We start from the raw sequence: 15596 nt of genomic DNA, 5'->3' as shown, positions 1-15596 counted from the left end.
AAAAAAAAAAAAAAAAAAAAAAAAAAAAAAAAAAAGGCTGTTCTGGTCAACGGGGAAGTGTGTTTCCATTTTGTTCCCCCACCCCCCTTGCTGATCTGGCTTCTAAGCTGCTTCCAGAGAACCTGAGAGTTCAGTAGAAGACAATCTAAAAGACTATTGGCAGGATGATTTTTACCTTCTAATGCTGATATGCTAAAGTTCTAACTAACTACTTTGAAGATAGGACTTTTCAAATATAAATCTCAAAGCAAATTATCTTCTTGCCCAAAATTAATAAACAAAAAATAACATGAAACAAAACAAAAGTTTAGAAAATAAAAGGAAGGGGTAACTCTTTTAACTCTGGAGTTGGAGAATTTCCAAATGGAAAAATAAGATATGCATAGCAAGGAAAGCTAAAACCTTCTATTGAATGCATGGAGATAGGATAGACATTCGCTGAGTTAATATGCTATGGCCTACTAGTCTTTGCCACATTCTCTATGTCACCATCAACTTTCTCAGGCCCAGTAAGTGCACCTCATCTACTTGATTTCTGCCTTTTCTTGAATTCAACAGCAGGTGATTGACAGGGTAAAACTTTTGTTTCTTCTCATCTTTCTGCCCTGTTCTTTGTCTGAGGAACTACAACTAAAGAAAATAACAGGCTATAGAAAAGGAGCAGTTATTTTAAAACCAACAACACAAATCTTTGGAATAAGGTGCTATACACACTAGGAACAGCTGTTTAAGGTTGTCTTTAGAATACAGTGAATTTGAAATCCGAACCTGCTTTTTCTATAACACAAGATATACATTAAGTTCTTTTCTCCCAAACCCAAAACTAAGGTGGCTACTATTATAAAATAATATAATGACCTTAACCTCTAGCACAGAATAATTAATAATAATAATGAACTCAGACACTGACAGTAAACTTAATGGTATCTCCAGGAAAGCAAGTTTTCATTTGTGGTAATGACAAGATGGCTTTCTCCCAAATTCTTGGTGTTTATTAGAATTAAAGCTGTTCTAGAAAAAGGAGACACAGTTGACACTCTGAAAGATCCCTTACTTTGGGCATCAAATGCTGAAATCAGTTCAATTACCCAGATAATCTTGATTCAGGGTTTTAAAATAGTTAAAATAACATTCTAATTCAGTTAAAACATAAATTAGAATAATTTTTAAGCCTGCATTTAAAATAAAGTAAAAGCTTTAACTTTCCAAATTTTAACATTGATTTTTTTTTTTTTTTTTTTTTTTTTTTTTTGTGACGGAGTCTCACTCTGTCTGTCACCCAGGCTAGAGTACAGTGTTGTGATCTCGGCTCACTGGAACCTCTGCCTCCCCGGTTCAAGCGATTCTCTTGCCTCAGCCTCCCAAGTAGCTGGGACTACAGGTGCCCGCCACCATGCCCAGCTCATTTTTTTGTATTTTTAGTGGAGGCAGGGTTTCACTATGTTGGCCAGGCTGGTCTCAAACTCCTGACCTTGTGATCCACCTGCTTCGGCCTCCCAAAATGCTGGAAAATTTTTATTAACTTAATTTTTAATTCACTTTAAATGATGAAATCAAGCATTCCCTTGTACTTTAATCTTTCTGTCTATATAAATTTAACAAAAGAGTAACCGAAGACATTGACTGAGTGCTCACTTTGTGCTAAACATTTTGCTCATTGCCTTAGACGCTTTATCTCAATCTTTACAACAACCCTGAGGCAGGCATTATTTAGAGAGAAGCAAAATGGGAGTTGAAGAGGTTAAAGTTTTTGCCATAGCCCACCCTGCCGGTAAGTGTCACCACCCAGATCTGAACCCAAGCCTGACCCCAGGGCCAGGCATGGTTACTAGTGTGCTCTACACCAAGCACCAAAGTACTTCACACTTGGTCCCATGCAGTGTGGGGCGAGAGTAGCAGGGGTTACTAAAAGCTAAGAAAATTTTGGAATATAAATGCAGGGTCCTTTACAGAATGTCTAATTAAATACATATTTCTTTTAGCTATGAAACTATATCAGAGCTAATTAGGAAAACAACTATCAGTCTTTAGTTATTGATTGGAATAAGGATTGGATAAGATGGAAAGGTCAAAGATAATTCCCAATTCAAGCTGAGATAATTTGACTAATGACCATGAATGCAGTTAAAGACGTAAAGAAGAACTGATTTAAGGAGAAAAATGAATTCTGCTTTATATCAGTTGAACTAAAAATGAGAAGAGTAAATAAATTAGTGTTTATTGAGTCTCTATTATGTGTCAAGAGCTATGCTGAGCACATTACACACACAATTTTTAAAAATCCTAATATAAAATCTATAAACATATTATTAAATCCATATGACAAAAGATGATACAAGGCTCTGAGATGTTAAGAAACCAGCCCAAGGTCAGATTGCTAATAAGTGGCACAACCAGGATTTAAATCTAGATCTGACCAAATCTAAAATGTACACATTAATCTACATGCCTACAATGTCATCAGCAAAGGCAGAAAACATTTAAATGAAAAAATATCTAAAGGGCAGGTATCAAATCACATTCTGAAAAAGCAAAATCTAGAAGAGTTTCTTCAATCACATATGAGCATATTTAATGATTAGTTAATTCAAATACCCTATCATTGAAAGTGAAAAATATTTCCAGAGAATCATTTACCTGGCCAGAGTTGGAGTAAGTAATGAAGAACTTCAATGTGTTTTTTAAAATCCAAAGCACTTGCAAGTTCTTCTGAATCAGTAAAGACTCTGTTGTTATGTGATGAAGGCTCTTGCCTCTGACTTAGTAACACTGGTCCAAAGCACACAGCCAAATTCTGGCACGTCATCTTATTCACTTCATGATAGGAAGCCACCAATTTCAAATGATCCAACAACATCTTTAGGGTTGCCTGAATTAAATTAAATTTCAATTAATACAGTCCTAAAGGGGCAAATTCAAGGACACAATTTATAGCAGAAAATACAGATGAGCATCTTGTCACTTTTAAGAAGATTTTTTTCAAAGATTTGCTTATAAATTGGATGTTTGGAACCTAGAACATAGTTTCTAATAGAAAATTATATGAGGCCTAAATTATGTTCCAGCCGGGTGCAGTGGCTCATGCCTGTAATCCCAGCACTTTGGTGGGCTGAGGCAGGAGGATCACCTGAGGTCAGAAGTTCAAGACCAGCCTGGCCAACATGGTGAAACCCCATCTCTATGAAAATACAAAAATTAGCCGGGCATGATGGTGGTTGCCTATGATCCCAGCTACTCGGGAGGCTGAGATGGGAGAATCACTTGAACCCAGGAGATGGTGGTTGCAGTGAGCCAAGACTACACCCTTGCACTCCAGCCTGGGTGGCTCAATGAGACTCTGTCAAAAAAAAAAAAAAAAAAATTATGTTCCAACAACACAATTTAATCCACTAAATGGTTAAAATATACATTCTTTATAAAATTACTTATGAATGCACTCCAGATTTCAGCTGGAATCCCTGGGAAAATGCATCCAGTAACTCTTTTTCTTCTAACATGGCAACAGCAAAGGCTCTGATGAAAAGGGGATTAGGGTAAGAATGTTCATTTTTAAGTACAGGTAAGTCCTGTAGTTGTAACTTGTAATCACTATCATGCTTAAATCTAGGAAGCTAACCATTCCAGAACATGGCCAGGTTCTATAATGATTTGGATTATGAAAGACATTTTAAAAGGCGCAATACGCTTCTTAACTTAATATATATTAAAAGATATACTATTATATAATTATTATTAACTATATATATTTAAAATATATTTATTATTAAATTAATATAATAATTATTATATAAAATATTTAATATATATTATATTAAATATATATAATATATATAAATAAGTTAATAACTTAAGAAGAGAATAGTACAGTTGAAATGAAGAAAAAATTGCTGAAAATATTTTTTAATTTTAAAGAACTATAGGGTTGTTTGGCTCAAAAGAGTAGACTGGTTATTTATGTTTCAACAATTATGGAAAGAAATGATGTTTTTTGATGTAGTGGCATATGATCAATCATTTAACAAAATAAATAATTTTTTCTTCAAAATTGTATTGAAGACATTGATGCCAATTAAAAACTTTACTTTTTTTTTTTTTTTTTTGAGACGGGGTCTCACTCTGTTGCCCAGGCTGGAGTACAGTGGCATGATCACAGCTCACTGCAGCACTGACCTTCCCGGCTCAAGCAATCTTCCCACCTCAGCCTCCCAAGTAGCTCAGGCTACAGGCATGCTACACCATACCCACTAATTTTTAAAAAATTTTTGTAGGCCAGGCATGTGGCTCACGCCTGTAATCCCAGCACTTTGGAAGGCCGAGGCGGGTGAATCATCTGAGGTCAGAAGTTCGAGACCAGCCTGGTCAACAAGATGAAACCCCAACTCTACTGAAAATACAAAAAAAATAGCTGGGTGTGGTGGCACATGCCTGTAATCCCAGCTACTCAGGAAGCTGAGGCAGGAGGATCGCTTGTTCTGGGAGGCAGAAGTTTCAGTGAGCCAAGATTATGCCACTGCACTGCACTGCAGCCTGGGCGACAGAGCAAGACTCCGTCTCAAAAAAAAACATTTTTTTTTTTTTTTTTGTAGAGACAGGGTCTTACTTTGTTGTCTAAGCTGGTAAAAAATCTTATTTAAAGAAAAATCAAAATAACATTATTTCTGGAGCCAAAAGTGACAAATGGATTTGCTGGTCAGAAGGTCATTTAGTAGCTGTGGCAAGAACAAATCCAGAGAGATGAGGTAGGAAGCCATATTACAATGTGCTGAGTAGTAAAATGAGTGGTGAAGAAGCGATAACAGCCGGAATAAACAGCCTTTCAATGTTTGGCTGTGAAGGGAAGGAATGAAGACAGAATGAAAGCTAGAGAAGAATATGGCATTTTAAATCAAAACAAGTTAAATATATGAATATTTCTTTTTTTAATTCATAATTATTTCCTAACAGAACTCCATATACATTGGCCTCTTAAGGGTATTTCCAGCAATAATTGTGATCATACACACACACAGACACAAACAACACACTACACCTGGTTAAATATACGTTCAATCTCAGTAGCAAGCAAAGGAATGCAAATTTTTTTTGTCTACTAAATAAGATGGACCAAAAAATGTAATTGTCATGTTCCTTTTGAAAATTAGTCTGGCTAGGCGTGGTGGCTCATGCCTATAATCCCAGCACTTTGGGAGGTCAAGGCAGGTGGATTGTTTGAGCTCAAGAGTTCGAGACTAGCCTGGGCAACATGATGAAACCCAGTCTCTACAAAACATACAAAAAAAATTATTTGAGGGTGACGGCACATGCCCGTAGTCCCAGCTACTTGGGGGGCTGAGGTTAAGAGGATCACATGAGCAGGGAAGGTTGAGGCTGCAGTGAGCTACGTTTGCACCACCGCACTCCAGCCTGAGAGACAAAGTGAGACCCTGTCTCAAAAACAAAAAAACAGAAACAAACAAAAAAAGACGAAGAAAGAAAATTAGTATGAAAACATGTAAGAGCCTTAAAATGTTCATATTACTTAAATAAGCAATTCCACTTCTGAGATTCTATTCTAAATAATTCTAAACTAAAAATAAATCTGTGTACAAATATTTACAAATCACTCAAAATCTAAATGTATAAAAGAGAATGCTGATAAAGCATGTTCTCAAATCCACTCAATGGTATATCACACAGTTATTGACTGATTGACTGATTGATTGATTGAGACAAGGTCTGGCTCCATTGCCCAGGCTGGAGTGTAGTGGCATGATCTCGGCTCACTGTAGCCCTCCCTGAGCTCAAGCCATCCTTCCACCTCAGCCTCCCAAGTAGCTGGGACCATAGGCACATACCACTGTGCCCGGCTAATTTTTGTAATTTTTGTAGAGACAAGGTTTCACCATACAGCCCAGGCTTACTTAGTCTTTTCAGAAAGGATGGTAATAGCATGTGCCTTAGGGTCAGAAAGATTTGAATTCATGTGATAGACTATAATATTCACAAAAACTATGTAACTTTCGGCAAGTGATTTAAATTCTCTAACACTCATTTCTTCACTTAGAAGTGGCACTTATAATTTTACCTAGTGCTGGGCATGGTGGCTTATGCCTGTAATCCCAGCATTTTGAGAAGCCAAGGCGGGCAGATCACCTAAGGTCAGGAGTTCAAGACCAGCCTGGCCAATATGGTGAAACCCCGTCTCTACTAAAAATACAAAAATAAGTCGGGCATGGTGGTGCCCACCTGTAGTCCCAGCTACTCAGGAGGCTGAGGTAGGAGAATCGCTTGAACCTGTAAAGGTGGAGGTTGCAGTGAGCCAAGATCACACCACTGCACTCCAGCCTGGGTGACAGAGTGAGACTCCATCTTCAAAAAAAATATTTTTTGTTTTACCTAGTGTTGGGAAACCAGTATCTCTACTTTTTCCACCCATCCCCTTAAACTTCACCCCACCCTTCTGCTTCTGCACTCTTTAGCTGTTCCCTTCCCCTAATCCAAAGGAGGAGTGATTGTTAATTCAACTGGACAGAGCATAGGACATTCAGGTGACCACAGTAAACTTGCAAATAAAGTTACTGGACTTACAGTTTCTACCCACTAATTCTTCCTCTTTCTGCCCCAACATGATTAAAAAAAAAAAAAAGTAGGCAAATTTGGCCTCATCTAGACAAGCCCAGTCATATCTTTCTCCTATTTTCTCTTATATTCTAAGGAACAACAGATAAAGTTAGGCTAAGGCTGGTTCTGAAGACCTACCTATCCTTCTCTCTCTCTCCTACAGGCATATCTGAGGATGCTGGTCTGAAGATTTTGGAGAGGGGGCACATGGAAAGGATAAGGAGGAAAAAAACAAAGTAGGGGGTGTTGTTTGTCTTAAAGTTAGGCCATGTACACCAAAACAGTTATCATATCTAAAAAAATACTAAAAGGAGACACACCAAAATGTTAATTATAGCTGCTTCTGGATATTGATGATTGCAATTTTACATTCTTCTTTTTTGTATCTTTTCAATATTACTATAATGAACAAATATTGTAATAATATTTTAACAAAAAAATAAAGTTTTAACTAACAAAAAACTTTAGTATTTATTTATGTTTAGGCTAAAATCACATACAGAAAAGATAAAATTGTTTTCTAGATTTATTCTGTTTAAGAAGCTTTTACGGACTTAGGCTGTTTAAAGGCAGTAACGGCAGAGCTTTTAAATACATGAGTGCCACAAATGTTAAATATCTAAAATTATCTGTAGCTCTGGAGCTAGGTATATAGTTCATTAACTGGCTTTCAGGAAAAATGTATGCCTGTAATGCTTACCTTCTCAATCTCAGGCAGACAATCCAGCAGGTCAACAGTGTACTTAGAGTCACTTGGGTCATTCTCACAACCATTTGATGACATTTTCAAAGGACTTTTTGCCATTGCAACTAATACAGCCTCATAAAGTTGCTTTGTTATCAGAGGAGAAGGGAGTTCTCTTAAATAATCCTTAAGAACACCTTTAGAAAACAAACAAACCGCAGACAGTTGGTCATTGGACTGCAGAGTGAAATAAAGAACTATGGTCAATTTTTAAAATTTAAGTATTATAGCCAACTTTCAATATTTTGAAAACAATAAAAGCAATAACATAAAAAGAATTATAATAAAATACTAGCATTTTATATTCTTTTAAGTTGTCTTGGTAATTGACTTGTTTTGAAAGCATGCTAAAAATGTACAGACATAATTTTCAGTTACCATACATGTTAGGTTTGTTAATCATAAAGTAAGCTATTCTTGATACATATACCCTTATTGATTCTGCCCCCTATAAAAAGCTTCTCTAAATGCATGTGAAACAGAAATTAAGCAAGCAAGGCATATTTATGTTAATTATAAATTATTCCAATTATGCAAATTTTGAGTTTCTAGACTTTAAATTGATAATAAAAGAGTACCAATTGTCCAAAACCCTTGAAAATAAATACATTTCCTCTTTAACAGTGGAGGAGTGTCTTAACCAGATATACTGGATAGCCGAATAATCTCTAATGCTACACTATCATATGGAAGAAAAAATCATTCCTAAAACCAAACAAATAAAACCAAAAGCTAAGAACAGAAAACATCAGACTTGTCAGTATAATGGAAATGAGGAAAGTCAATTGCAAACATTCCACATGTAGTTTCGAACTAATAGATACGACTTACAGTAGAGGAAACTGGAAAGAAGAGTGGTTGTTATATATAAGCAAGGTACGTAAGATACTAACTAAAGGCTGGCATGTGATCACAAGGGAAAACAGGAGATCTTCCTAACACCAAAAACCTAAATATATACAATATTGATTCAGAACATGCTCTCAGCCTAGCTTAGTTTGAACTTAAACATGATTGATTTTATAGGAAGCTTCACATCTGATTTTTTTTTTTTTTTAATTGTTACAGGGTCTCACTCAATCACCCAGGCTGGAGTACACTGGTAACCTCAAACTCCTAGGCTCAAGCAATCCTCCTACCTCAGCCTCTTAAGTAGCTAGGACTACAGGTAGTTGCCACCACACCTGGCTAATTTTCTTATTTTTTGTAGATCAGGGTCTCACTATACTTCCCAGGTTAGTCTTGAATTGCTGGCTTCAAGTGATCTTCCCACCTTATTCTCCCAGAGTACTTGGCATGAGCCACTGTGCCTGGCCCCAGGTTTTAAATATTTAATATAACATGATTCATTAGTTTCTTATGCATCCTTCTAATGTTTATGCAAATATAAATATGATTTGTCTCCCTCATTGAGGGTTGAGTATCCTTAGTTTAAAAATCCAAAATGCCCTCAAATCCAAAACTTTTAAAATGCCAACATGATGCTCAAAGGAATGCTCATTAGAGCATTCTGGATTTTTGATTTTTGGATTAGGGATGCTTAACTGGTAAGTATAATGCAAATATTCCAAAACCCAAAGAAATTAGAAATAAGAAACCTGCATATGCTATTTTGTTTCTTGCTTTTTCATTTAACATCATATCCTTGAGATCTTTTCAGGCCATAGAGAGCTTCCTTAATCATTTTTATAGTCACATTACAGTAGTTCAATGTAAGGATGTCCCATAGTCTTATCTATTCAGTCTCTTACAGATGGATACTAGAATTGTTTCTTATCCTTTGTTTTTCCAAAACATGCTACAATTAATAACCTTGCACATAATTGCTCTGTATATATGCAGGTATGTCTGTAGGATACATTATTAAAACAGGACTGCTAAGTAAAAAATGCATTTGCAATTCTGAAGAAAAAAGAGGAATAAGAATGTTTCTTTCCTAGGCTTGGAACTTGAGCATCTAGGTGGATACTAGCGACATTACTTCAAATAGAGAACACAGGAGAAAAATCATGTTTTAGGGGGTAAAGAGAAGAGTTTCATTTTGAACATATGGAGCTTAAGCTGTCTATGGGACATTCAAGGCTGCTGGATATAAAAATTGGAGATGAAAGAGATGACTTTAGACACAGATTTAAGAATGATCAACTTAAAGATAACTGGATTCTGGGAATGATTATCAGGGAGGCATACAGAGTGATTAAGAGAAGGCTTAGAAAATAACCTGAAGAGGCCGGGCGCGGTGGCTCAAGCCTGTAATCCCAGCACTTTGGGAGGCCGAGACGGGCGGATCACGAGGTCAGGAGAGGAGACCATCCTGGCTAACACGGTGAAACCCCGTCTCTACTAAAAATACAAAAAAAAAAACCTAGCCGGGCGAGGTGGCGGGCGCCTGTAGTCCCAGCTACTCCGGAGGCTGAGGCAGGAGAATGGCGTAAAACCCGGGAGGCGGAGCTTGCAGTGAGCTGAGATCCGGCCACTGCACTCCAGCCTGGGCGACAGAGCAAGACTCCGTCTCAAAAAAAAAGAAAGAAAATAACCTGAAGAACATCAACTTTCCAGGGGTCATCAGGAAAGAGGATCTTCCAATGGTGACTAAGGAAGAATGGCAAAAGATGTATGTATGGTGAGAGGAGGTGGGGATGGGGCGAGAGGAGAGTGGCAAAAGTGATGCCAAGGAAGTCGAGGAAAAATGTTTCAAGAGTCTATGATATCTAATGATACCCAAACAACAGTTAGGTTAGATAAGAATAGTGTTAAATATTGCAGAGAACAGTGTTTTCCAAAATTGGCTGCAAACTGAGGCTTTTTAAAAAAATTAGATTCTGGAGCCTCGTGCCAGCCCTACTAAATCATAATCCACAGAGGTCAGAGCTCCCGTCCCTGTATTTTTAACAAATTCCTCTTATGTTTAGGCAATGGGGTTTTGTAACCAGGCATAGAAAATAATGATCCAGAGACAATTTAAGAACCCAAAAATGTCCACCAGAAAAGGAAGTCAGCAACCTTGGCAAGCACAGTTTCAGGAAAATAAAGGACACTGAAGTCAGGTTGCAGTTGGTTAGGAAGTAAATGGGCATTAAAGAAATAGACAGAGGCCGAGACGCGCGGATCACGAGGTCAGGAGATCGAGACCATCCTGGCTAACACGGTGAAACCCCGTCTCTACTAAAAAATACCAAAAACTAGCCGGGCGAGGTGGCAGGCGCCTGTAGTCCCAGCTACTTGGGAGGCTGAGGCAGGAGAATGGCGTGAGCCCGGGAGGCGGAGCTTGCAGTGAGCTGAGATCCGGCCACTGCACTCCAGCCTGGGCGACAGAGCGAGACCCCGTCTAAAAAAAAAAAAAAAAAAAAAAGAAATAGACAATGAAATGCACACAACCTGTTCAAGAAATCTGGCTTTGAGAAAAGCTGATAACCACAGAGGAGAGGGGAGGGCAGGGGAGAAACAAGATCAAAGTGGAGATTTTTCTTTAAAGACAGGAGACACTTAAACATTTCAATGCTAATGTAAAGGAGATAATAAAAAGGTTCTCAAGGTTCAGGAGAGAGGAAATATAATCGATTGAGCAAAGTCCCTAAGAAGAAAGAAACTTCTGAGAACACATGAAGGAATTAGAATTTGTCCAAGATGTAAGGAAGGTCATTTCTCTATTGTTACAGAAAGGAAGTGGAAAGAATGTATGCCAAAGAAGGCACATTGATAGGCTGGGTCACAAGAAGTAGAGCAAGTTCCCATCTGATGGCTTCTGTTTTCTCTGTGAAGTTAGGAGGCAAGGTCGTCTGCTAAGAGTGACATGGGTGAAATGAGGTTTGAGAGGAGTGAGACGATATTAAATAGACACTCCAGAGAATGAGATAGAGAGCTGATAAGAAAACATACAATTATTATTAGGCACCATTCAGAGCCTTCTAATGACTTTGAAGTACATGGATTAATACTGGTACCAAACAATATCGATTTTATTTTCTCCTTGCAATCAGTAACCCACATACAGAGTAGAAAGGCAGACCAGTGTTTCTAGGCAAGATGCAGCAATATGGACTAGATTTACCCTCCTGCCTGCAACAACTGAAAATGCCAGACAAGGCCAGGCGCAGTGGCTCACGCCTGTAATCCCAGCACTTTGGGAGGCCGAGGCGGGCGGATCACAAGGTCAGGAGATCGAGACCACAGTGAAACCCCGTCTCTACTAAAAATACAAAAAAATATTAGCCGGGAGCGGTGGCGGGCGCCTGTAGTTCCAGCTACTCGGGAGGCTGAGGCAGGAGAATGGTGTGAACCCAGGAGGCGGAGCTTGCAGTGAGCCGAGATCACGCCACTGCACTCCAGCCTGGGGGACAGAGCAAGACTCCGTCTCAAAAAAAAAAAAAAAGAAAAGAAAATGCCAGACAAAATATCTGACAAAACTATTTCCAAGACATTGGACATCAGGCAAAGGACAAGGATCCCTGAGAGATGGGAACCAAATGAAGTGTGCCCACAACAACCACAGCTTACTACCTGGAGAGACTTTCCAGATCGCAGTAAGGAAACGAAAACTCAGGTAAAGCTCGACAGTTGAAGGGGAGTTAGAAATTCAAGGAGGCTAAAGCTGCTAGACCTTGCAGGACAGAGCACTTGAGAGTAGAGGGCTGCCTAGAGACAGACTCTGGAAATCAGCAAGGAGTCCCAAGTGTTCATCTGAGTACTAATCAGCACACGCAGGTGGGGCAACTCCCCAAGGCTAGAGAAAGAACCAGCCAAACAGATTAGAAAGAACAATTCTAGGAGTTTTCATAGTGCGGGCAATCACTCTTGTTCCAAGCAGCCAGAGCGGAAAACTTCGTAATTCATGGGATTTGGGTACAGCACTATGTTGAATTGTGGCCCCCACCCCTGACCAAAAAAAACCATGTTGGAGTCTGAACTCCTAGTGCCTCAGAATATGACCTTATTTGGAAAGAGTCTTTGCAGAGGTAATCAAGTTAACCGAGGTCATTAGGGTGGGCCCAACTCCAATATGACATGTCCTTATAAAATGGGGGACACAGAAAAAAGACACAGAGAGCAGATGATATGAAGAAACATAGGGAAAATGCCACGTGAAGATGCAGTATTGGAGTCATGCATCTACAGGCAAAGAAAGGGCTGTCAAAGGTTGCCAGCAAACCACCAGAACTAGGAAGATGCAAGGAAGGATTCCCCTGCAGGGATCAAGGGGAGCAGGGCCCTGCTAATGCTTTGATTCTGAACTTCCAGCCTCCAGAACTGTAAGAAAAGACATTTCTGTTGTTTCAGCCACCAAGTTGGTGGTACTTTGTTATGGCAGCCATAGAAAACTAATATAAGTACACAGTATATAGAAGAGTTTTGCTTCAGTAGAGAATCAAAGAAATAGACAAAGAAGAGACTTATTTAAAATCAGTTGACATTCCGCCTAATAAAGCTTAAAAGCAAGACTAAAAACTCTTTGCAAGTAACGTACTTGCATACCAAACCACAGCTATAAATACAGAAATACAGAAATATCCAGCACCCAAGAAGGTAAAATTTACATTTGATGTCCAGTAAAAAATTACGAGGCATATAAAGGAGGAGGCAAATATAACCTATGAGGAGTCAAATCAATTTAAACCAACTCAGAAAATACATACACAATAGAATCAGTAGAAAAGGATATGAAAACACTTATTATAACTGTATTTCATATGTTCAAGAAGCTAGAATAAAGACTGAACATATTAAGTAGAGACATGGAAAATACTGAAAAAACAAACCCATATCAAACTTACAGTAGTGAAAACTAGGTTGTCTGAAACTAAAAATGCAACGAAGAAAATTAATATCAGAAGACAAGGCTAATATAACTTGAAGATACAGCAATAGAAACAATGTAAAATGAAACAAAGTGGGGGAAAAGCTGGAAAAAAATACACTATCAGTGAGCTGTAACATAATATAAAGTGGCCTAACACATGCTTAATTGTAATCTTCAAAGGCAAAGTAGTGGCCGTGGGTAGGTGGGGTGGAAACAAAAACAGTTTGAAGAAAAAATAGAGAAAAACCACAATTATAGTTGAAGATTTCAATACTACTCTCAGCGAGTAGAAAGAAAACAAAGATGTAGAAGACTGGGACATTATTAATTAACTTGACTTTATTGATAGTTACAGCACAGTCCGTCCAAAAACACCAGAATACACATTCTTTTTTTCAAGAGCTCAGATGGAACATTTCCCACCAAAGACCATATTCTGGGCTTCAAAATAAGCCTAAATAAATACACAAGCATTTAGGACCTATGAACCAGAAGACTGAATATGGACATATACAAACATGAGAATCATTCTCTCACATATAAAACTTATACAGATAGTAAAGATACAGTTGATTAGGTAGATTTGAATGTTGAATCACTGACATTTCCTGAAGGTAGAGCTACAAATTACTTTTTTAACTCCACTAACCTACCCCGCACCTTACCTCACTTACTCTTTCTGGCCTTATCATCTACTTTAGTCATACCCTATACATGTTACTCAGACCAAATGGCTCTCATAAACAATCTCAGTATATGTGGGTTGCTAAGTCTATGACCATTCCTCAACATTTAGCATTCCTTGGTGCTTGCACAGTTTTGACATCTATAGGCAATCTAGGTAAAGGAAAATGGAAACAATTTGTACGTTAATGTTCCAGAGGTCAGACAACATATAATACGTATGGTAGGAAAATGTATAGTATGTACAAAAAAGAAAAATATTAATGTTTTCAAGATCATTTAGTTATATTCTGATAAAGTTTTCCCTGAATGGCAAATAGGATAAAAATGACTATGGTAGGATTAAAATCAGAAAAAGGCATGGTCAAATGAACTTTCAAGCACTTAACCTAGATACTGATTATGTAGCACTGAGAAGAAATCTATTTTACAGTAGCTAGACACATGTAGTCCTCAGAAGACTTATTTTTAATAATCACTAAATGATAAATATTTGACTTTTAAAAAGTCTTCTGTCCCTTGTTAATAAGTCCTATAAAGAATTAGGAATAGGCCGGGAGCAGTGGCTCATGCCTGTAATCCCAGCACTTTGGGAGGCTGAGATGGGAGGATCTCCTGAATTCAGGAGTTCAAGACCACCCTGGGCAACATGGTGAAACCCTGTATCTACTAAAATACAAAAAACGAGCTGGGTGTAGTGGTGTGTGCCTGTAGTCCCAGCTATTCGGGAGGCTGAAGCACAAGAATTGCTTGAGCCCCAGAGGCGGAGGTTGCACCACTGCACTCCAGCTTGGGCTACAGCGTGAGACTCTCTCAAAAAGCAAACAAAAAAGAATTATGAATGGACTTTATACCTAAAATTTTGTACTTGATTTTTAAAACTGGTTTGTCTGGAGTATTTCATTCCATGCTCCAGATAAACCAACTACTAAAAACACATTAAACTGTGAACAAAATCTGTCACTCACTTCATTAATTTCTCATTTTTTAGACCTACTGAACTACTAATTATATTTCAAAGTTTACTCAGAAATGTGAGTTCATGAGGAACAAACACATGAAGCAACACTGTCACTGGCCAACTCCTCAAATCAACAATAACCTTTATTTTTAGCCATGATAACCTTGTGTCATGTAATTATTTTGCAGATAAATCTTAAATCATTTCATTGCCTTTTATCAAGAAAAAAATAGCCCTAAATTCTTCTGAAAAACAGCTTTACACAAATGGAATAGTACAAAGAATAGAGCCAAGAAATATCCAATTTATAAATTACAGAAACTCTCAATTTTAGGAAAGAATGCTATAAATCCAATATTCATTGACCTGTTGTTCATATCTTCTGCATATGCTGCCAATTTCCAAAACTAGGAACTCTTCATTTCATCTTTTAAAATTATACATGTTTAACATAATTTTTATTTATAAGACAGTTTCACCAAGACAAAATCTATTTTTATTTATAGAGTGTACTTGCTGGAAATTTGTATTTATAAAACTTTCTCTTCCATGGATTCATAAAATGAGTCTTTTGCTGATTTTGTTAATTACACATTAACAAGGAAAGAACATTTCATTTTTTTTTTCAGGCATCTCAATTTTTTGTAGAAATATGCCTCTTCCTATATAAAAATTAAAAGGGACCATTATTTCTGATTTGCTAAAATATATAAGAAAAAAGTGACAGTTTGTTTTATCTTAGCATTAAAATGCTTGGAATCAAAGTTTTCATTATCTAAGAGTTACATATTAAACACTTGAAGAAAATA

General features: G+C 37.6%; 1 protein-coding gene across 4 annotated transcripts in view; it reads right to left on the bottom strand.

Annotated features, from left to right (window-relative positions):
• SYDE2 (synapse defective Rho GTPase homolog 2) overlaps positions 1-15596 on the bottom strand; it is a 45610-nt gene that overhangs the window by 5759 nt on the left and 24255 nt on the right. For all 4 annotated transcript variants that reach the window (XM_017851213.1, XM_017851207.1, XM_017851221.1 and 1 more), the window contains exons 5-6: positions 7301-7482; positions 2638-2869 (exon numbers count right to left, since the gene is read on the bottom strand). In XM_017851213.1, coding sequence (XP_017706702.1) covers positions 2638-2869; positions 7301-7482 — 414 coding nt within the window. The remainder of the gene's footprint in view (positions 1-2637; positions 2870-7300; positions 7483-15596) is intronic.

The sequence above is a fragment of the Rhinopithecus bieti genome, unplaced genomic scaffold, assembly GCF_001698545.2.
Source record: "Rhinopithecus bieti isolate Rb0 unplaced genomic scaffold, ASM169854v2 scaffold_1467, whole genome shotgun sequence".
Taxonomy (NCBI): Eukaryota; Metazoa; Chordata; class Mammalia; order Primates; family Cercopithecidae; genus Rhinopithecus; species Rhinopithecus bieti.
This window is presented reverse-complemented; position numbering and strand designations above follow the sequence as displayed.